This window comes from Myxocyprinus asiaticus, chromosome 42, assembly GCF_019703515.2.
Source record: "Myxocyprinus asiaticus isolate MX2 ecotype Aquarium Trade chromosome 42, UBuf_Myxa_2, whole genome shotgun sequence".
Lineage (NCBI taxonomy): Eukaryota > Metazoa > Chordata > Actinopteri > Cypriniformes > Catostomidae > Myxocyprinus > Myxocyprinus asiaticus.
Window position 1 is genome coordinate 6,202,041 of NC_059385.1, and position 23,587 is coordinate 6,225,627.

General features: G+C 37.0%; 1 protein-coding gene across 1 annotated transcript in view; it reads right to left on the bottom strand.

Moving 5' to 3' along the window:
* LOC127432858 (fibroblast growth factor receptor 1-A-like) overlaps window positions 1-19,556 on the bottom strand; it is a 28,326-nt gene extending 8,770 nt beyond the window's left edge. The window contains exons 1-6 of the mRNA XM_051684335.1: window positions 19,081-19,556; window positions 13,002-13,198; window positions 2,779-2,865; window positions 2,520-2,692; window positions 1,729-1,852; window positions 684-874 (exon numbers count right to left, since the gene is read on the bottom strand). Of these exons, the coding sequence (XP_051540295.1) occupies window positions 684-874; window positions 1,729-1,852; window positions 2,520-2,692; window positions 2,779-2,865; window positions 13,002-13,146 (720 nt within the window). The 5' untranslated portion in view covers window positions 13,147-13,198; window positions 19,081-19,556. The remainder of the gene's footprint in view (window positions 1-683; window positions 875-1,728; window positions 1,853-2,519; window positions 2,693-2,778; window positions 2,866-13,001; window positions 13,199-19,080) is intronic.
* Between the last annotated feature and the right edge of the window lie 4,031 nt (window positions 19,557-23,587).

Here is a 23,587-nt window from a genome sequence, read left to right on the forward strand (position 1 = left end):
CAGTTAACCAGGCTGACTGATTGGCTTCTCCTATATAATTGGACACTTTGCAAATATATTCGCCACCCTCTTCCTCTGTGATATTGTAGAGCGTCAGCACCTGGGTGTCCGAGCTATTGACCCCCGAGTGCTGGAGACAACAAAAGACCAAGTTCATGAAATCCAATACCAATCCACTGATCATCTTAAGGTGTTATTTAGCATCCAAATATCTGTGGATCATTTATATGGAACAGTTACAACTAAGGGCGCCTATACACTAGAGAACATTACGAATCCATCAGTTTCAATGGGGATGGTGTGTCGCAAGGATGTAGGGGATTTGCGAAAGTAATGCTCATCATACGGCCAAAATGTAGCTGCATCCAATTTGACGGAGGCATCCATTGACCAATGAGAATGACACAGAGGAAGGTTAGCTGTATTCCAGCTTGAATCAAGCTGACTTGCTCTTTCCACACCCTCAAAACACACTTTACACGTTCCAATCCTTCAAACTCTCTGTCACAGCTTTCTCTAGTGTGTAGGTGCCCTGAGTCTGACTTGAGCAACGTCATACATGTCCCATTAAAACATTAAGATATCGTTTTAGTAATATACACTGCTTGTCACTGCATTTCACTTTCAAATTTAAAGTGAAAAAGTACATTTTAAATGAACACTCCTCGAGTGCTTTTTTTTACCTTTAGGACGCGTACGTAAGGTAGTCCATCAGGTCCGAGTTGGCTTCCGTTCACTACCATGTGTTTGAGCCATTGGATGTGAGGCTGAGGGTCACTGAAAACCTTACATACAAACTCTACGTCACTGCCGACGACAGCCGTACGGTTTGCAGGAAGACCAGCATATAGGATGGGTCTGTGTGGAGACCGTTCTGCATTATACACAGAGGTTTGTTAGATAATTTTGTTTTTTATTGGAAAATTTTGCAATAGATAAAGGTGACGACATTATATATATATTATTGCAAAAATATCAATTGTTTCAAAATAAAAAATGTCAGAACACTCCCTCTGTCCACCACTGGTCAAAGTATTTTAATGTTGAAGAATAACGCACATCACTTCAATAGAAGTTAAGATTAATCGACAGCATTTATAGCATAATATTTATTACCAAAAATCTGGGTTACAGTGAGGCACTTACAATGGAAATGAATGGGAACCATTTTTTATGTTAAAATACTCACATTTTCAAAAGTTTAGCCACAAGACGTAAATGCGTGTTAACATGATTTTAGTGTGATAAAATCACATCACATGATAAAAGTTACTAACCTTTTCTGTGTAAAGTTATAGCCAACTTTACATATTTGTTGCCATGACAATGCAATGTCAACAAAGCCTAATATCCTAAAGCGACTCTACAAATTACAATTTAAAAAACTTTACAGCTCAAATAATACATGAGTTTTAACAGAAGAATTATTGTAATAATATTGTAATTATTGTGCTTTTATAAAATTTTAAGCTTCACATTTCTGCTTTTAGACCCTCCAAAAATTGACCCCATTCACTTCCATTGTAAGTGCCTCACTGTAACCTCCATTTTTATTTTTATTTTTTTAAAGAAAATGAGGGATGAGTCGAAATTAATTTTGTTGATGTGGTAATCAACATTATACAACAAATGCTGTTGATTGAGCTTAACTTGTATTGAACCCGGAACATTCCTCTAAGTGTCATATATATAGTGTAATACGTATTAAAGATGCGAGACATGACTGACCCACTACATCCAGCTGATAGGTGTGACTGATGCTTCCGTAGTCGTTCTCCACCAGACAGGTATAGTTGCCCTTGTCTGAGGGCACCACTGACTCCATGATTATAGTCCACATGTGTTCACGCAGCTGAGAGAGGAAGGAGACATGAAATATTGTGTTATCTTTATGTCTTATAGTTATATATGAATGCAAAAGCCAAATGTGAGACTTGCAAAAGCAACAAGGACAGCAAACCCAAATTTTTCTGCTTGTGGTCAATGTATGTTTCTGTACAAATGCTTAAGTGTTGGAAAGCTTCTCTGGTGAGCTATATACTGTAGTTTCACTATCGACAATATAGCAAAAAAAAGAATATATATTCTCAATCTTGATTAGAGGTATTGGTTTTACCGACTAATCGGTGCCAATAGTTGCTTTTTGGAACTATCGTTATCAGCAAAAACCTGTGCCGATAGTTTTTTCCATAATTTCTTCATTTCAAAATAAGTATTTTTGGCTTGTTTATACTTAAAAGTGCCACGATTAATTTAGGACTCTTTTTCTGTGCCCGTCATAGTAAGGAAAGATTCTAAAAATCGATTTTAAAAACTATCGCCCAATAAATCAGTTATCTGCCTTTCCCACCACCTTACTTATCGGTATCGGCAAAATCCACTACCGGTCGACCTCTAATCTCAATATTTATCAGCCTTTCGCCAATATTTGATATTTATCTTGATCATAATGTATTTGCACAGAAATGGCTTAAAATGTTGATTTTTAAAAAAAAGGCCTGACTACAGTGGCAGGTTACCTTGTAGCCCCCGATGCGCTGGTCCCTTTTGAACTCTTTACCATTCTTGAGCCAGCGAAGTTTAGGGGTTGGATTTCCCTCAGCCTGACATCGAAATTTCACTGTTTTGCTGGCTGGTACAGCATGAAGCTTTTTTTCCATCTTTTCAGGTTGGGCCCAGTGGGGTGCCATCGCTACAGAGGAAAAAAAATTGTATCAATTTTATAACAGTGACCGATTGTCAATTCATTCTTTGATACAAAATGGGGGCAATATTTACGTAAGAGCTCCTGGCTGCTTGACGGCTTGTTTTCTTCAGACGATGACTCATCGTCATCTTCGTCCTCGGAAGATGCTACGGTGTGACCTGTGACACAATCGACAGGTTCATACACCCCCTTATTAAGATCAGAATATCATTCTGTATATCAGAATGTATGTTTTAATGGGGTTTTAGTAGAATCAGAATGCTAACATGCATTAACATGGCTTTATGCCCAACTAGACAGGAAGCAAAAAGCTCTTAGTGATAGAGGTTTTATGGGCTTTACTAAGGGAATGATAATTTGCTGTTATTTATTCAATATTTTGATTACACCAAGCCAAGATTCTTGTTTTAGATAAAATATCTCACCAGTGATCCAAGCACAAAGTATATGTATCCATCCATCACAGAGTGCTGGACAGTGAGAACGCATGAGTCACTGTGGGCTCCACTCCAGGACGCCTTTCAGAGCGTTGCCCACGCTTAAATCACATTCAGACGCACAAACACACTGGGGAGCTGTCTAACAAATTCACCACTCAACCCCTGATGCAATCCACAGCTTAAAGACTACCGAACAGAGAGAAAAGACCATTCAAAGAAGACGAATCAAGTCACAACATGTTTGTTGCTCATCCCTGATACAATAATAAAAGGTTAAAAAACAAGAAGAAAATGAGTGGTCCTTTTCCATGCAAAACTCGCCGCCATGATGCTAGCACATTACTAAGCTGTTTTTAATGTTTTAAGCGAGTTTCTACGTGTTTCAACTCTCCAACTGGCCCATGTCACAAGAGCTCACCTCCCCCCCAAGTCTCAGTAGCTATGTTTACATTGAAGTTGCAAATTTAATAATTTAATAAATGAAAAAAAAAAACAGATTATCACAAAAACAATTAGCAAATAATGCAGCCTTTCTATTCCATGTGTTCAAGAGAACAAATTCGTCATTTCTAGGGAAACTGACACAAAATAGTAATAAAAATGGAAGTTGAAGCCACTGTGCCCCTTTTATTAAATGTAATAAATTACTTGTGGCCGTATGTGCATAATATTACCGTAATGTGTCCAAACGTTTTGCTGTTTTAAGTTTTTTGTAATTCCCATGATGATTCTCATTCCTGTAACTCTGTAAACTTTTATTTCATTCTAGTAAAAAACAAAACAAAACACTATATTGTTTACTTTTTTTTTTTTTTGACTAAAATCAGCATAAATTTCAGGCAGTAGAACAAATATTACCATGTATAAATATTTTTGCAATTGAATATATCATACTTCATCAGTATATAATAATATTCTTTTTTTCACATTACAGTAATGATAATTAGATTTTTTTGTATTATGGTAATGAGAACTGGGGGAAATGTGCTTAATTATGAAAACAATGTCACAATGCACAATATCTTAATGGTTCTAAAAATGCTTTTTTATTTATGCAAAATATAATTTCTTATTTTTTTATTTTGATTTTGGGTTAAAATATGACCCATGACATGTTTTCATGAGATTTACCCAAGAATTCAATATTGTTCAAATTTTTGACGTTTGCTCAACGCTTGAAGGTTTTGAAGGAAAAAAATGAAACCTCTCATGGCCCATAACAGCTAATCGGGCTGAGTTTCAATACATACAAACAAAAGCCAAAAAACAAAAAAAATGACATTCCCTCTTCAGAGAGAACTCCCACCAACCTAAAGTTACCTTAATTGTCAAACAAACTAATCTGTACCTTTTGTCCTCCGCAATGTTTCCTAACAATGCGAGAGAAGAAAATACTCTGTCGTCTTTTACCCTTGCTACAGTATATAGATCACCCGGGCCGTACTCAGATTTCCTTGGTGAATTTGCTAATTTTCTATCAGATCTAGTAGGTAATGTAGATAGAGCTTTAATTGTTGGTGACTTCAACATTCACATAGATAATGAAAATGACACATTGGGATTAGCATTTATCAATATTCTTAATTCTCTTGGAGTCAGACAAAATGTGACAGGACCAACTCATCGCCGTAATCATACGCTAGATTTAATTCTGTCATATGGATTTGATGTTGATACTATAGAAATTCTACCGCAGAGCGATGACATCTCAGATCATTACCTCATCTCTTGTTTGCTGCGATCAGCTAATGTCACTCAATCTACACCACGCTATCATTCAGGTAGAACTATTCTTTCGACCACTAAAGATAGCTTCACTAATAAACTTCCAGAAGTGTCTCACATACTCAGTAAACCAAAAAGTCTAGAAGAACTTGATGAAATAACAGAAAATATAAATACAGTCTTCTCTAGCACCCTTGATATTGTCGCCCCCCTTCGATTAAAGACAATTCAAGAAAAAAGCCCCGCACCATGGTACAATGATCACACTCATGCTCTCAAGAGAGCAGCTTGGAAAATGGAGTGCAAGTGGAAGAATACAAAATTAGAGGATTTCACAGTGCATGGAAGGATAGTGTCTGTAGCTACAGACAGGCACTAAAAGCTGCCAGGTCAGCATATTTTAGCAAACTCATAGAAAATCACCACAACTATCCTAGGTTTTTATTCATTCTGTGGCTACATTGGTTAGGAATAAAGAATCGATTGAACCAGATATTCCGTCACAGCACAACAGTAATGACTTCATGAATTTCTTTACTGATAAAATTGAAATAATCAGAAATAAAATTGGAATTATGCAATCATCTGTCACAGTACCTCAGAAAACATTGTCTCATAATTTTCTTCACACGCAACTTCAATCCTTCGCTGTCATAGGTCATAAAGAGCTAACAAAACTTATTAAAAAAATCAAAAGCCACAACATGTATGTTAGATCCAATACCAACTAAGCTATTAAAAGAGGTATTCCCTGTAATCTCAGAACCTCTTCTTAATATTATTAACTCCTCGCTATCCTTAGGACATGTTCCAAGAAACTTTAAAATGGCAGTTATCAAACCACTTATTAAGAAGCCACAGCTTGATCCTGGAGAACTGGCTAATTATAGACCGATTTCAAATCTCCCGTTTATGTCGAAGATACTAGAAAAGGTATAACTATGTTCATTTCTACAGAGAAATAGTATATATGAACAATTTCAGTCTGGATTTTGGCCTTATCACAGAACAGAGACTGCACTTATCATAGTTTCAAATGACTTGCTCTTATCATCTGATCGCAGCTGCATTTTTCTTCTAGTGCTTTTAGATCTTAGTGCTGCATTCGACATGATAGATCACAACATTCTCTTGAATAGGCTGGAGAATTATGTTAGCATTAGTGGACTTGCATTAACATGGTTTTGGTCCTATTTATCAGACCGCACCACTTTGTATGTGTAAACGAGGAATTGTCAAATCAAACAAAAGTTAAGTATGGAGTGACACAGGGATCAGTTTTAGGGCCTCTGCTTTTCTCCTTGTATATGCTTCCCCTGGGGTATATTATCAGGAATCGTGGAATAAGTTTCCACTGTTATGCCGACGATACCCAACTTTATATTTCTTCAAAACCTGATGAGATTTCACAATTCTCCAAATTAGCGAGTGTATCAATGAAATAAAAGATTGGATGGCCAGAAATTTCCTTCTACTCAATTCTGACAAAACAGAGGTACTAATTATTGTACCAAAAACCTCTAAAAACAAGCCGCTAAAATATAATTTGACTCTCGATGAATGTACTGTTACATCGCCTTCAACAGCGAAGAACTTTGGTGTTATATCTGATACCAATATGTCATTTGAAAATCACATTTCCAATGTTTGTAGAACAGCATTCTTCCACCTAAGAAATATTTCTAAGTTACGACGCATGCTCTCTGTTGCTGATACCGAAAAACTAATTCAAGAGTTCATGACCTCAAGACTACTTTATTGTAATGCATTACTGGGAGGATGTCCAGCAAGTTCAATAAATAAACTTCAATTGGTTCAAAATGCAGCAGCCAGAATGCTGACTAGAACCAAGAAATATGACCATATTAGCCCCATTTTATCATCGTTACATTGGCTACCTGTTAAATTTCATATTAATTTTACAATTCTGTTAACTACATACAAAGCTTTGAATGGTCTAGCTCCAAAGTACTTAAGTGACCTTCTACCATGCTATATTCCATCACGTTCATTACGATCGCAAAACTCTGGCCTGTTAATAGTTCCTAGAATATCAAAATCCACAAAAGAAGTTAGATCCTTTTCCTATTTGGCTCCTAAACTATGGAATAGTCTCCCTAACACTGTTCGGGACGCAGACACAACTCACTTAGTCTAGAATAAAGACTCATATTTAGTCAGGTATACACCTAATTTATCCATCAACTCACATTTAGGCTGCTTTAGTTAGGTCTGCCTGTACCAGAAACATCTATCATGATCTATATCTCTGCATAAAATTGAATGACATCTACGCTAATATTATTCATATCCCAAGGTTACCAGAGCCGGCCAGATCCAGCTCCGTTCCTGCTTGGTGTTGGACTCCACTGTTATGTGAGTGATGACGACTAAATGCAGCTGGTGCTAGCCAGACATCACTTCAGTCTTTTTACGATGGACTTCAGAGGATGAACTGATGCCAACTCCAACTGTAAGACATCGGATAATTCATATGCCACTGCCTGAACCTTGGATTTAGGATGGACCCCACTGAACCTCATCGAAATGACTTGCCGGTTGAACTGCAATGCACCTCACTGACCTCTGCCTGCATCATTTGTCTATTGATGGACTACACTCTTGAAATGGAATACATACTGTTATTTAATTGCCAACAAAAGCCTTCATCAGCCAACTAACAAAGGACAATGCATCTATGTGAACTTCTGCAGTTAATCCAGGATGGACTTCAAAGACATTAGTCATTAATCTTACAGTTCATAAAAATATTTTTTTTAAACACTGGACCTTAACACTTACTTAGTTTACTAATCTTAAACCATGACCTGCACTGCACATAAACAACTAATATTGGCATTATTTTCATGCTGGTTAGACAGAGGGGAACTGGCCCCCACAGTGAGCCTGGTTTCTCAGAGTTTTGTGTTCCTTGCCAAAGTCGCCTTCAGCTTGCTCACAGGGGTTCTAAATACAATTATTGTTTAATTAATTAATTTTTATACACAATTTACATATTTAATCAAACTCCACAATGACTAAGACTTTATAGATTTTACAGTTTCATTTTTTGTTAATGCATGATTTTCTGTAAAGCTGCTTTCAAACAATGTGTGTTGTGAGAAGCGCTATACAAATAAAAATGACTTGACTTGACTTGAGCAGATCCGTAAGAGATGGAGGGGGAAAAAAGAGAGTGTTTGGATAGACAGAGAAGAGCCTTCAACAGCAGGTTCCTTGACGCGTTGTCATGGAGATCTCACTTGAGCCAAGTGGAGGTATTTCCTGGATCACAGGCCCCTTAATCCCGGCAGGGAAATGGGATGGGGGGCGGGCTGGGATCAACTTTCAAGCACAATTTTTTTTTTAAATAAGCAAGCCGAGCAGGAAAGGTAGAGGCTGGAATTTAAATGAGGACTGGTGTCTCATCTAATATACATAAAGATTCCGTTCACTTTATTTCCAAGTGAGACTCAATCATTACAGTCTCTTATTAGACGAGAAAATCACATGAACTACTGAACACCACACATACAGGAAAAACAGCACTTATAACTGGAGTTAATAGGGCTGACAACTCCCAGCCTGTGCTTTGATGCATTTCTAAAAAATAAAGGCCAGGCTGTTTTATAAAACTATTGTTTCAATAAAACCACCAAAGAATTTTTAGTGGAGTCTACTGAGTCTTTGCCAGATTGTGAACCAGATTCTCTGATTGTATGTCAAAGCTGTGGTTATAATTAATGCAAAAAACATTGAACAAATTAGTGTAGAAAGGATAGAAAGCTTTAAGGGACTTTCATAAGTAAAACAAAGCAGAATGTTGTTGACTTGGGAAACACATAAAAATTCAAACTATTCCTTCTGTTAAATTGGAAGCATCCAACACAGGGAGAAGCACACCACCTAACAACAGGATTCATAGTGAGATTCTAAAAGGGTGAAATTATAAGCACATTTTGTTTATGGAAAAATTCTGTGGTCAACAAAGCTCACTTTTGTCATTAGGGACTTCCAGAAAGCTCAAACTAAACCAAAAATGACGTTTTCTGGAAATTAATCTTCATATTTTCTTCGTCATTTGGCGCAGATTGACCAATCCAGACATTTTGTATAAACACCCGAAACTGACTTGATCTGTGAGCTGTGCCAACGCACATCTGTGTGCTCGGATTGAAAGTACTCTGGACTAGCTTCCTGTAGAGCCGAAGAGAATGTGTTTTCTCAGAGTTAGGAGGCCTGACCATTTGTCTTGGTCACTCAGTCCAAGATGAAGTGGACAACATCTGTCACCACCTCCTTATTCATTTCCATGCCATTCTTAAAGGAATAGTTCACTAAAAATTCTGTCACTATTTACTCGTCATCATGTTGTTCCAAACCATATGCTTAGGGGTGTAAAGATTTAATCATCTCACGATTCTGTATTCAGTATACTGTACTCACGGTTAGGTTCAGTTCATGATTCTTGAAGCCTGAATCAAGAAAAGTTAAGATTGAAAGTTTGTTTTCAAAACAGTTCCATTCCTTTAAAATGTAGCTAAAAGTACTGTTTTTAAAAGTGCTCAGTTATCCATCAATCAGCCCAAAACAGGGCAATGGTGACACCCATTCACCCTTTGCTAAGCTCTGCCCCCCTTGGTTATGGTTGCTCGCTCTGACAAGCTCTGCAGATCTCCCCATAGGAATGAATGGAAGATTGGCGTTAACGATGTGGTTTTTGGCAAAATATTCTCATAAACGGAATGGATTTTTACATGGGCTGGTATGAAGAGTGAAATAGTAATGCATATTTATCTGAATTTTTTTGTAAAATAAATGGTTAAATTACACAGTAATTTGATAAAAAAAATACTGTGTAAACTGTGAATCTGAATCAAGGCAAGCGATTATTACAGTCAGCGATTACACATTAGTGTAAGTGAACAGAGCTGTTTATAACGTCTCATAACACATTTGATGCTGTGAACTGTTTATTTACTATCAATTTTACTATGATTTGAATCAATATATAAATTAATTAACGTTCAGTTATTAGCTTTAATTTACCTTGGAGCAAATGGGAACGAGGGCTGACACAGTTTGATCCATATTATGCTCTTCTCCAGTTTTACTGAAAGTTTTTGTTTTTGTTTTCTTTTTTAAAAAGACAGAAAAACACTGCATGTATCCTCTCTGGGTAACTCGTGTCACTATTACAAATGACCCGGCAACAACGTTTTTTAAATATTTTTTATTATTTTTATAAAATCCCACTTAAATGTACTCAAACACACATTACTTCCATTGGCTATCATTGGAAAATAGCAAATGAGTGTCAGAATACTGGCGGCAGGGCAACCGTTGCTAAGCGAAGGGTCAACTGGAAATATTAGATAATTCTGCTTACTGAAAATATGGAATTGTTAGATATATATGCTGCTTCCACTCTGTCACATCTTTAAAAATGACAAAAAAACTAAATAAAAAACAAACTACTGAAAAGCACATTAAAAGACCATATGACTCATGCACTACATTCCAAGTCTTATAAAGAAATATGATAGCTTTGTGTGAGGAACAGAATGAAATTAAAGTTATTATTTACTGATAATCTTCCTTTACAGAGAGCTGTTTACTTGGGATCCGCTGCGATTGGATAATTTAGACACTGAGTTGAATTCGAGAACCGGATCGGTGGTCGTTCTTTTGAGCTGGCTCTTTTCACTGAACCGGTTGATCCAGTTCACAAATCGGACTGAATGATAAAAGTTCAACTCAATGGATGGGAAGATGATCAGAAAATAATGACTCATACATCTGTATGTTCTTCACAAAAAGCTCTCATATCCCTCAGACACCCATCATAGCAGAATTGCCACTTTTGTTTACAGCATTTTAAAAAATACCTATTTTTTATTTAAAATGTTTAAAAATGTGCATAATAGACTGCCTTTTCCCATAGAATGCCATTGTAATCTGAAGTCACAAATTCACCCCAAAACAAAATTTGCTTAAAAATCAAGGTTTTTGTAATCCGTGGCTTCCTAAAAACACATTCAAGAAGGAAAAAGGAAAACATATCAACAATCTCTATACTTGGGTCTCTGAGGAATTTTGGCTTTAGAAGACTAGAAGACTTACCTTATTGCACAAGTCATATGGACTACTTTATGGTGCTTTTTGGTGTTTTTTGGAGCTTGAAAGCTGGTGGTAACTTTAAAGATTGTATTGTATTGCAGATAAGTGCTGCAATGCACAATGTACGAACTGTCGACACCTTAAGCAGCTGTAAACGGACACTATGTTGTCTTGTGTGCAAACATGCATCGTGAATGAGGTTGTAGACAATCAAGACTGCAGAGTAAGTGTGTTGGTGTCAGGCCGTGTCGAGTATCAGTGATCAGGGGTAAACATCACATTAACAATTCTGACCCGTCCCTTGATTCACCCTGCTCATCGGCTCCAAGCCCCAATCATTGCCAGAAACATGATCTCCAAGGTGAACATCAGCCAGAGGGTGGAGACCTGCTCTTTTTGTTTCGGATTTTTCCAGTCTGAATGACTACTTAACAGATTCCCCGTCAGACAACTCTTCTCAAAACTGTCTCCTTGTACACATTTCTTCAAAGCTAATGGGCAAGATAGTGTCAGGTGCAAAACTGATCTTTTACCAGCTGGTGGTTACATACTGGCCCAAGTCAAAAGAGCCCCAAGTCTCTGTGATATTCTCGAGTCTCCTTCAATGTAAATTTATGGTATTTTTTGACCTGATTTATTGTCCGCCAGATGAAAAATGCAATCACATAGCAAACTAGTAGCACATCTCCAAGTCTGAGCAATTGTAATAGTGGTTCTTTCCTTAGCAAACACCACTAATAATAATAAGCATTCAAGATTATGTGAAATGCCCTCTTATTCAGAGTCATTCCAAATATTACAATAGAGGTCTGTGTGGTGTTTGGAAAACTTTTAGCAAGCCAAGTTCTCTTCGTACTGCTCTGCATTCCACTGAGATCCGTCTGAACCTTTTTTTTTTTTTTCCTTTTTATCCCAAATTTGGAATGGCCAATTCCCAATGTGCTTTTAAGTCCTCGTGGTCGCGTAGTGATTCACCTCATTCTGGGTTGCGGAGAACGAATCCCAGTTGCCTCCGCGTCTGAGAACATCAACCCATGCATCTTATCACGTGACTTGTTGAGCGCGTTGCCACGGAGACATAGCGTGTGTGGAGGCTTCACGCCATCCACCGCAGCAAACACGCTCAACTCACCACGCGCCCCACTGAGAGTGAACCACATTATAGCGATCACGAGGAGGTTACCCCATGTGACTCTACCCTCTCTAGCAACCGGGCCAATTTGATTGCTTAGGAGACCTGGCTGGAGTCACTCAGCACACCCTGGGATTCGAACTAGCGAACTCCAGGGGTGGTAGCCAGCGTCTTTACCACTGAGCTACCCAGGCCCCCTCATCTGAACCTTTAAGGTTTCAAAAAACATTGAAAAACCCCAAAGCTCTGTTCAGGCATAAAGGAGAAGCATCTGGAGTCTTACTGCAACCCAGACCCTAATGAGTTCCAGCTCTGCTAGTAAACTCAACATCAAAAACGGAGCCATGACCAGAGCTCTAGGTGCTACACAAGGTAGAGCCAAGTATTAACTTCAAATAAATGTTCCCCAATACTTTTTATACCAAAGCAGACCCTGCTGGTTTAAAAAAATAAATAAAAAAAAAAAAACATTTAAATCTACCTAAACTGGTCTGCTGGCTGGTTTAAAAGAGATTTTGGGGACTTTTCAGCTGGTCATGCTGGTGGCCAGCCAGTTTGTCCAGGCTGTGAGACCAGTATAAACCAACTAAAACCAGCCTGGAAAACCAGCTAGACCAGATTAATCCAGCTAAGACTAGCAAATCAGTTTAAGATGGTTTAAGTTTTTTTTTTTTTTTTTTTTTTTGCAGGGGAAATCAACAAATGAAACCTTAAATTGCTAATGACCAAAAGTTCTTTTGAATGTAAAGCCAATACACGTTTATGCAGTTTTTATCAATTTGTTCCTTATGTGTTGCCGTTCAGGCCTCCATACATTACATTTACCCCCAATTATGAAAAGCCCAAAGGTGCAAACACAGGAATAAGAATAACTTACCTTGGTCAGTCACAGGGGGACGTGAGTAGGCTGTGGGAATCTGAGCAAGAATAACCCACAGGAGAAGTAAATGCCATAACATCAACATCCTGAGAGAAGCCATGCCACAGCAGCTGGGTGAGGAGGGTCGGCTGAGACGGCTCATTCACACAGCTGTGGGCAGCACTGGGCCATCAACACCAGCAGCACAGAGCTACCTGCCAGAAAAACAAGAGAGAGGGGGCAGGCAGGAATTAGCCTAACATGGTACGCATGGATGCAAAAATGGAAAAATAAACTTTTCATTGGAATGGTCTAGCTTTCAGAAGGTTTTTGGAATAGCCATCAATTTGATAATGCATTCATATAGTTAATTATCAGAATATTGTACTACTTTTTTCATTAATCAGAAATCCATTCACACACCTTCCCCTAAATCAACTCAAGAAATGAGAAAAAAGCCTACAGATTCTGTGTGGGCCTGGGAATAAATTTCCACTGATAACTGTATCAAAGTGCTCCCAAATATGAGCCAAACTACAATTGTGCTCTGCTTACAAAGACCAGATCCCTCTCACTGGCTGAAATATTACTGTCAACCAGTCATAAACCCCATCTGGTATGTACAAATTCGGCTTCAAAGGCCACAGTCTCTCCTTCAGTGCTCTTTAAATATTAATTAAGTTTGATGAGAATTGACAACTGTTTATAAGGCAAACCATTACTGCCATTCAATAGTACACAAACTAGTAATGCATGGCGCTGCCAAGAGCATGGGTTTGATTCCCAGGGAACACACATACTCATTTAAATGTATGCATTGTAAGTTTCTTTGGATAAAGTATCTAAAAAATGTACCCATGCAAATGTTAATAAGAAGTAGCAAACCTCAAGCTGTGCAGGCATCCAATGACAAAACCAAAATGTAGCTGGTAACCCACCATAAGGCAGTAACTAAAAGCTGCAAGAACTTAGCTAAGCAAAATGCAAATAAAACATGGGTTTCCCTCCACGATGAAGAATATCGCCAACCCCCGACCCCTCACCCACCAGCAGCTCCCCCCCCCCCCGAGCAGGTGTGGAGAGGTCATCCTGGTGGTGTGAAACACATCTGTTAATGCTACGCTCCCCCTAAGACTAGTACTTGACACTTGTCTTTCCTCTGGACTCCCAGTCACACCCCCATCCCTGCCCAAAGTTACCAAACTGTAATCTGGTGGTTGTTTTTGTACCCCCCTCCTCCAACAATTGCACGACACCATTTGTTCTCGCACCACCAACTCTACCTAGAATTCCTATTTGGAATAGCACAATTTGGTGCCATGTGTTTTGCTCTCATTACTTAGAGTGGAGGGAAATATTGAACGCAAACGAAGAAAATGTTGTTCTAACTGACACCTTTGCCATGTCGCTTGGCTCAGTTTTACATTTTGGCAACCTGAGTAAACTACAGTTTATAGCCTATTTACTTTCTTCATGCATGTTCATGGTCTTATAGTAAACGGTTCAATGGTGGATGTTATTAAAATTACACTTTTAGTCTTTGTAAACTCAAAAAGTATTAACTTACCCTTTACGTAAGTAACAACTTTACTTTTCATTCTGATTTCACCAAGGCCATGCAGGATATTGGGTAAAGTTAACTAATAGCCAAAAAGCTATTTAGGCACTGAGCACGTTAACATGCACACCAATATGCTGATAACTCTCAAACTTCAGCTTATTTAAAAAATTCGACAAAGCAAGAAAACATTTACATGCCATTTGAAATAATCAAATTATTCTCTGCTTTTGACATCAAACAGTGAAGAGGAATGCACACAATACGTGTGCACATTGGCTAAGCCGGTAAGAATGCTGGTGAATGTGTTTACATGCAATGCGGAATTGGGGTAATGGGCAAACATTTACCTATGTCGATTGGTTTATTCTTAAAGGAATATTCTGTTTTCACTACAACTTAAGCTCAATTGACAGCATTAGGGGCACAATGTTAATTACCACAAACAATTGTGACTCCTCCCTCCTTTTCTTTAAAAAAAGACAAAACTATGGTTACAGTGAGGCACTTACAATAGAAGTGAATTGGGCCAATTTTTGGAGGGTTTCAAGCTTATAATCACTTACATTAATTCTTCTGATAAAACTTCTGTATTATTTGAGCTGTATAGTTGTTTAAATCATCGTATTTACAGTTGTTTTAGGGTTCATGTTGTTACATCATCATGGAAATGAAGTTATAAAATTATTTATAACTTTAAACAGTAAAGGATAATAAGCGATTTTATTACTCTAAATCATGTTAACATGCATACTGTTTATGTCTTGTGGCTATAATTTTCAAACAGTGAGCATTTTAACGGTTATGGATTGGTCCCATTCACTTCCATTGTAAGTGCCTCACTGGAACACAGATTTTTGCTTTTTGTTTAAAAAAAAGGAGGGGTGAGTCAAAATACATTTTACATTACATAAACATTATGCCACAAATTCTGTTGATTGAGCTCAATTTGTACTCCCAGAATATCCCTTTAAGCTATTTTTGACCTTTCACTGATAAAGGAAAGACGTTTAATGCATTCTCATGACCACACACGTTGTTGACTTATTAAGCATAATAGGCGTAAAAATGTGCATGTAAACGCACTCATTGTTTTCTTAAACTCGCATTCAGATCTGGTTCCATTCTGGTACAGAACAACCACTTTTCAGATTCATTCAGTTCGCAATGAATAAAATCATCATGTCCCATCCTACTTTTTCTCGTTGATATCCTGTTTCACACTGAAATACATCACATTATGGAAGTAAAATGGGCTGTGAAAGGAGTTTCATGTTGACTTCAAAATACCCACATGTTCAAATGCAATCCATTCTCATATCAGTTGTTAAAAGAACAGCAACGTCCCTGTTCTGTTAACTGTGATCACCTCGTTAGAATGATAAATGAGGGACGCCTGTCCATTACTGAGTGCTATCGGGCAGTTTTTATGATGGTGTAATTCAACTGAAGTACTGTTCTCTTGGCTTCTAAGTGGGTGGCAACCCTGCATGAAAAATCCTAAGTGCCAGTGTGCAGCGGGTTTATCATAAGACTATAAATGCAGTTCATTTACCTCACAGGCACAGTCCATAACTGTCCAAGTAGTAAAATGTAAGAATCTCTTTAAGTTATGAGAATGCTCAGCTATTCTGGGTGCTTTTGTCACGTGAAACTGTGGCACATGCTGGTGAGATTTAAAGAACTGTTATTGGATGAGCTATAAAAGTGTTTTTCAACAACAGTCACGAAACCGTATAAAAACATGTGAAATGCTAGGAGGATAATCGCAAGCATGTTACTACCAGCAGATCTGACAATAAAACAAGGTTTGATAGCTCTCAGACTTCATGGCTTGCGCTTTTCTGTACTTCACACGCAGGAAACAGCATTTCCTATGTTTCCCACTGGAAAAATACAAATAAAAATAAAAAAGCAATTAGACCACTTTCGCACACTGCTCCTTATCTCTAATCAAACTGAAGAACTTACAAGAAAAACTATAGGCTATAAAATCTTGGCTTTATATAGGCTATAAAGTCTTTGGAGGAACAAATATGAATATAAGAATAATGGAGGACAAAATATAAAAAGAAATGAGTAAATGTGAATGATAAATAAATAAGTGTATACTGCTAAAATAATGTATGATTTAATCTAAATATAACATTATTATAATCTAAATACATTATGTATATTTAATTACTTTAATACAATAATGCATTTCATTTATTTATTTTTTGTGCCATATTTGGTCTATTGGTGTATTATTCTCATTTATAAGTCACTTTGGATTAAAGCAACTGCTAAATGAATAAATGTAAATCGATATTTAACCATCACGTCTAAAGAGTGGAAAACAGCATCGAAATCAGTTCTATCATGGTTCTCCAGTATTGCAAGAGAGGAGCATTTCAAAAGCCCTTTGTGATAATTAAAGGTTGGAGTTCACCGTGTTCCATACCCCCCTAAGAGTCCAGCCCGGACCCTTAATTACTGTGCTGCTGCATCCATGCATGACATTCATCCACTTAGCGTTTGTTTCGGGAGATAGTCATGCAATCCACCCCAAGACATCCCCCTTCCGCTGCCCTAATCTTTACACCTGTAGTTGCATAGATTAGGCAAGGAAATCCCAGTATATTACTCCCCATTTCCCATCCTATTCACATCTCCATTGGCTTCATATTGCATAATCCCTGATGCACACTAAAATTCCAAAGACCAAGGCTGCCATTACCTCTAATGTACCGTGCAGCAAAATTTCTAAAAAAATTGCATCGCAGTTAAAGAAATAGTTCACCCAGAAATGACAAACTGTCATTATTTACTCACCTTCATGTGTTTCAAATGCTCATACTGAAAGGTTTTAGTGCAACACAAGAGGATAAAAATTGAAGCATCCAAAAAGAACAAAAAACAACACCATGAATATACATAAAAGTAGTCCATGTGACTTGTACACAATATTCTAAGTCTTTGGAAGCAAAACAATAGCTTTGTGTGAGAAACAGACTGCAATTTCAATTGTTATTCACTGATAATCTTTACCGAGAAGCTCTGAAATGAACTACACTACATAAATGTATGATGTCATTAACTGCGAACGTTAGAAAATTGTAAAAACATTTGGAATGTACTGCACAAGTAATTTGGACTACTTTTATGATGATTTTGTCCTTTTTGGAGCTTGTCAGACGTGGTATGAAAAAGAGCGACGTAAAGATTCTTCAAAAGCACACCTTTAGAAAAAATAACAGCATATGGGTTTAGAATAACATGATGGCAAGTAATGATAGAATTTTTATTTCCTTAAAATGCTTCTAAATATGTGGGAAACATAAGGTATTTATGTTTATAACATACGATTTTTCGAACATTGGCAGGAACAGTCACAATGGGTAATTCAGGGGTGCTCTGACCAGGTGCAGAGACGCAGACATTTCGTCTTTCAGTGCATCCAGTATTACACGTTCAATTTGGATGGACTCCAGATGACAATGAGATTTAGGCTGTAACTCACCGCCTGAGAGCCACAATGAGACAAGATGGGCTCCTTGGGGATAGGCGGGCTGTGGTTTTGAAATATATCAGTTTACTTTATAAATCATCTCTCCAATTCATGCTTCAGACTTCTGCGATCCATGAGAGCTCCTAAGAGATCTTGTCACATGACATGAGGATGAACTAATTTCTGATGATACACACTTGAGATTTGGAAGTGAGCCCTATAGGTTACATTAGCATAAAATGACTAGAATGAGACTTGAATCTGAGTGGGTTCTTGACATCTAGGCCAATATAAGATGCACGAAGAAGCATATCCACCACAGAACTTTTTCCTTCCCAACTATCTAAAAGAAACTTAACTATCTGCTCACCAGCGGTCAAGACAACCTCAGATTTATCATTAACATAGACACAAAATCCACCAGAATGATTTGTTTCCTCATGGGACACAATACATCCATAATAATCACTGGACAGACAATACCACCTAGAGTTTTACAGCTCAAAATAGGTCACTTTTCATATTCATTGATATGCAAATGATGCGAACACAATGTAGCATTCTTATTCTACTCCTGCTGTGAGCACCTATTCAAAGGTTTGTATCTTCATGAATGTGGAAAGACAATAGAAATGAAATTTAACTTGACTGATTTACAACTATACTAGAACAAATGCAATATATCTATATACGCCAAATACACCTCAACTATTAATCTCTCTAAATAAAACTCGCTAAACCACGTGTGCAAACATCAAAAACAGTTAATATTCTGTTTCCTTGAAATACGTTAGGAGATAAATCTGTCTGAATATAAAATCATCAAATGCACCATACAGGGTCCTGCTATGATACTAAAAATATGCAAGAAATGTGTGCGTGTGTGTGAATAGAATAGGACATGCATACACGTTATCTTTGTATACACTTTTAACTCTAAAAATACGAATCGTGGAAAAAACAGCAGACGTTGATTTTATATATATATATATGTATAAATATTAAAATTAAACACTAAAAAAAAAAAAAAAAAAAAAAAAAACACTCACCTTTGAGATTATCTGGATGTTGTTGTACTGAGCACCGAGGTGTGTTGATGTGTACTTTTCTTGTGGTAGTTATTTAGGTTTGTAAATCATTCCTACGAAACAAGCCGTGAAGAAAACGTCCGTGCACGCGGAATGCGAATTAAACCGATTTTCCCACGGTGAAACGAACCACAAATCGCAAATCCAAATATCTCGGCTGTTTTCGTAAAAAGCAGAGAGTAAAAATAGAAGTTACGTTTAAATCAGATGAACCAAACAAGAAGTCCAAACACGTTTAGGAAACCGGAAAACTTCCACTTCTTTACCGTGTCGGAAGTGTTTCATTCATAAACTCAGTAGCGCGCGGGTCTCGCTCGCAGTGCGAATGAAGATGTATGAGTCAAACCGATGTAAACTACGCGTGATGCGTGTGTTTCTTCCTCTGCTCGTTCTCTCTTGGTCACAGCAGCACTTCTTCCTATCGAAATACTTTTTTCACCTCCGTACCTCCCACTTCCAGGATTCGAGAATTCAAGAATTCCACTGCCAACCCCCTCCACCCCTAATCTGATCCTCCCATTCACCTCTCAAACTCACTGCATGCATACAGCTGTTTGTTACCAATTCATTTCCAATTCAGACATGCATACATAAGACAAGAGACAGACAGACAGATAGATAGATAGATAGATAGACTTAACCCTATACTATGGCAAGCCAAATTGACTTTTAATCATTCGCATGAGATAAATTATAGATATCACTAATTACATTTTCACTAGTTAAAATGCTAGTTTTGACATCAATAATTACATTGTTAGTACAAAATATCTATTCCTGATATCAACATTCAAATCACAATGGGTGAAAATGCTAATTTTTGATATCTGAAAATGTATTTCAGCATATTAGATTTGGTATTTTAAATATCTGGAAATGGATTTGGGATATCAACAAACTGGAGGGTAATTAAAGATATCTAAAAATACATTTTTACATATCACATTACAGATATCAGTCACTAATGAAAACCAAATTACTGCTATAAAAAAAAAGGCATTTTTACTAGATTTTGTTATAAAGACTGGACATTTGAACTAGTAACCATGTAATTATTGATATCAAATTTTTTAATTTTTACTGGAAAGAAGTGCTTCATGGAGGGCCAAATAACTCAAAATTAAATCATTAAATAATTATTTAAATATTTAAATAAATTATGAAATATATAATGAATTAGTTAAAAACACTATAAACAATGATTAAATTAATAATTAAATTACCAAATAATCGATTAGTGTCCCCTGTATTTCATTTTAGCATTAGTTTGTGTCCATTTTAATTTAAGCATTAACTTTCAGTTGATTTTTCATTAAAGCATAAGCTTAATGTCTTTTCATTTTTATTTTCAGGTTATGGTTATCGACATGTCACTCAACGACAATGAGCATCACCTTTCAGAGTAGGATGTCCTTTTTATAAAGACCTTCCCTCACAAAATCAACACCTAAACCAATGTTAAGGTCATTTACAGAATTTATTTTGGCCAAAATTTCGCTAACATTCTCTAAATAGGTCAAATTAAGGGATTGTCAACGCTTTGGTTGGCAACTGCAAATCTCTTATTGTACCAAGCTCAGCCATAGTTACGGTGTGAAAAAAAGTCCAAAGAAATTGATTTTAAAAGGTGATGCCCACTGTCGTTGAGTGGCGTGTTGATAGCCATAACCCTGAAAATAAAAGTGAAGACATGAAGCTCATGCTTAAATGAAAAATCAATCCAAAGACAATGCTACAATGAAATAGACGCAAAATGAAGATACAATGAAATACGAGGGACGTTTATTGATTTATTTCATTATTTAATTATTAATTTAATTAATTTAGCTTTTCAATGATTTCATAATGTATCTTATATATCAATCTTTATTTAATGATTTAATTTTAAGTACTAGGCCCTCTGTAGAGCATTGCTGAAATGTACAATTGGAATTTTAACTAGTAAGAAATTATTTTTAGATATTCGCAATTGTCTTTTGAATTGGATGAAAGATCATTATGAAAATCTACTTGTGAAAATGCAGTTACAGATATAAATAATTACAGTTTTTGTTAGTTGAAATTAATTCAGTTTGTTTCTGCAAGTGATAAAGTAATTTTTTATATCAATCATTTAAATTTGTACTTGTGCAAATGTAATTTTGAATAATAAAAATTAGCACTTTCACTAGCAGTAATTATACCGTATTTGTGAAATAAAGAATAAGCATTTTAACAAGTAAAAATTGAATTGTTGATATTCATATATTGCAAATGATTAAAAGTCAGTTTGGCTTGCCATAGGTTACTTTTTCCAAGGAGATTGTCCCAATATTAGTGACTTCAATTCACATTGCATAAAAGCTTTAGCTAAACCACCACAAATTAGTGATTTTGCAGGCACTATACTCTGTCATTTTATATAGACTTCTATTATGAACCAGATATCCACAGTTATTTAATAAGGTCCCAATGAGTTGTGCCTTCACTAAACCAGCCATCCATCATTTTATTCAGTTCATCATAGATGTGGTTGAGAGCAGCACTTAACATTAGAGTGACTGGATTAAAATATGAACTGCAAAAACTAATAAAGACTGCATTTACTGTTAAAGTCAATAAATACACAGTCAACTGTATTCATCAGTAACCAATGAACAGTCCATAATTTGATAATTGACATTTATACATTGTTTCTTGCATCTAAGTACTGTATCTAAGCAACAGTTCTGTTGAAGTAACTGACATGAACCACTTATATTTTCACCCATGTGAAAATAATCTTATTTCGTGTTTGATCAATTTGTTAATGGTTTATGCAATATTTAAAGATATCTGGATTATGCCAATCAGGCATTACCACGTGTGTGTGTGTGTATATTATGATATTATTTTACACTAAAATAACTGTTTATTGCGTTATAATTATTATTATATTAATTAAAAATAACTGGCATTATACACTATTTTACAGTATGACATTATTACACTAATAGACAGGAAGAATAAGCAATTTCAAGGTGGCACAGCAACAATAATTGTTAAATATTGAGAAACAGATGAATATTTAAGTCCTTTTTTACTATAAATCCTGCCCAGTAGGTGTCAATATGCACAAAGAAAGCGAATCGCCAAAAACAAAAGAAGAAGAATATGAAAGTGGAGATTCATAGTAAAAAAAGACTCATGAATTTCACCACTGGAGTCATGTGGTTAGCTACTTTTATGCTGCTTTCATGTGCTTCTTGGAGCTTCAAAGTTTTGGAACCCATTCACTTGCATTGTATGGACCTACAGAGCTGAGATTTTCTTCTAAAAATCTTAATTTGTGTTCTGCAGAAGAAAGAAAGTCAAACACATCTAGGATGGCCTTAGGGTGAGTAAATGATGAGAGAATTTTCATTTTTGGGTTAACTCCTTTAAGATGTACTCACATAAAGTCTTTGTTTAGGTCTCTTTGATGACAAACGAATACATCTCTAAATTGAAACAGAAAAGCAGCTCAGGTTCTAGGTGACTTTAAGCACATTTGATTAATTGCCTATACTGTGACACCGTTGTATTTTTCAAACAGCTCCCCATGAGGTGCTTTACATCAACATTCAACTCCATTTGCTCACTTCCATTTCAGAATGAATGTATCTCCATCTGCTTAAACAATCAAACTCTAAATCCACACACCACATCGCAAGAGAGCCACCTGTTTTATTTAAAAGGGTCTGAAGTGGATGACTTTTAAATAATAGAAAACCACTTAGTAAACTAACATCTGGAAATCACATTTAAAATGTTTTTCAGACTTTGCGTGCTGTGTGTTTTAACAGTTTTAACTCAAGAAAGAAGTCTGTGGTTCCAGTAACATTGCGTTTTAACTGCCCGAGATGGTTGGCTGGTCTTAGCATGGCTATGCAACCAGTACTAACCACATAAACAAGCATGGGCCAACATGGAAATCCATACTGGTCTAAGATGGTTGAGACGAGGAGGGCATGGCCGGGCCGTAAGGATGGACGCCTGGCGCTGAGTTACCCCAATCAGCTGGGAGGGGGATAAAGAGGAGCTGGAGATGCCAGTTCAACAGAGAGAGAGAAAGATGCACGCAGCCAATGGAACGTGTGCATTCCGCGTTGGGCTGAAGAAGCCAACAGTGAGCGAGGCACACGGAGCTGCGTATGTGTGTTTGCTGGCATCTGTAAGCTGAAAAGCACTTTTATGTTGTGTCTACGTGAAACGTTTGTGTTATTAAAATTTACGTGAATGGTTCACCCAGTTCCCGCTTCCTCCTTTCCACCCAACAACGAACGTTGTTACACTGGTGCAGAAACCCGGGAGTTGGAGGAAGACGTGCCGTCAGAGAGCCCTCGCCGCTGACGAAGGATCATGACGGCAAGGGAGTGCTCGACTCGGTGATGCTGGAGCAGTGTGCCAGCTGGTGGCTGAAAGGGACGGCTGAGGGGTCCAGTGCCATCGCCCGGCATCCATCGTTATG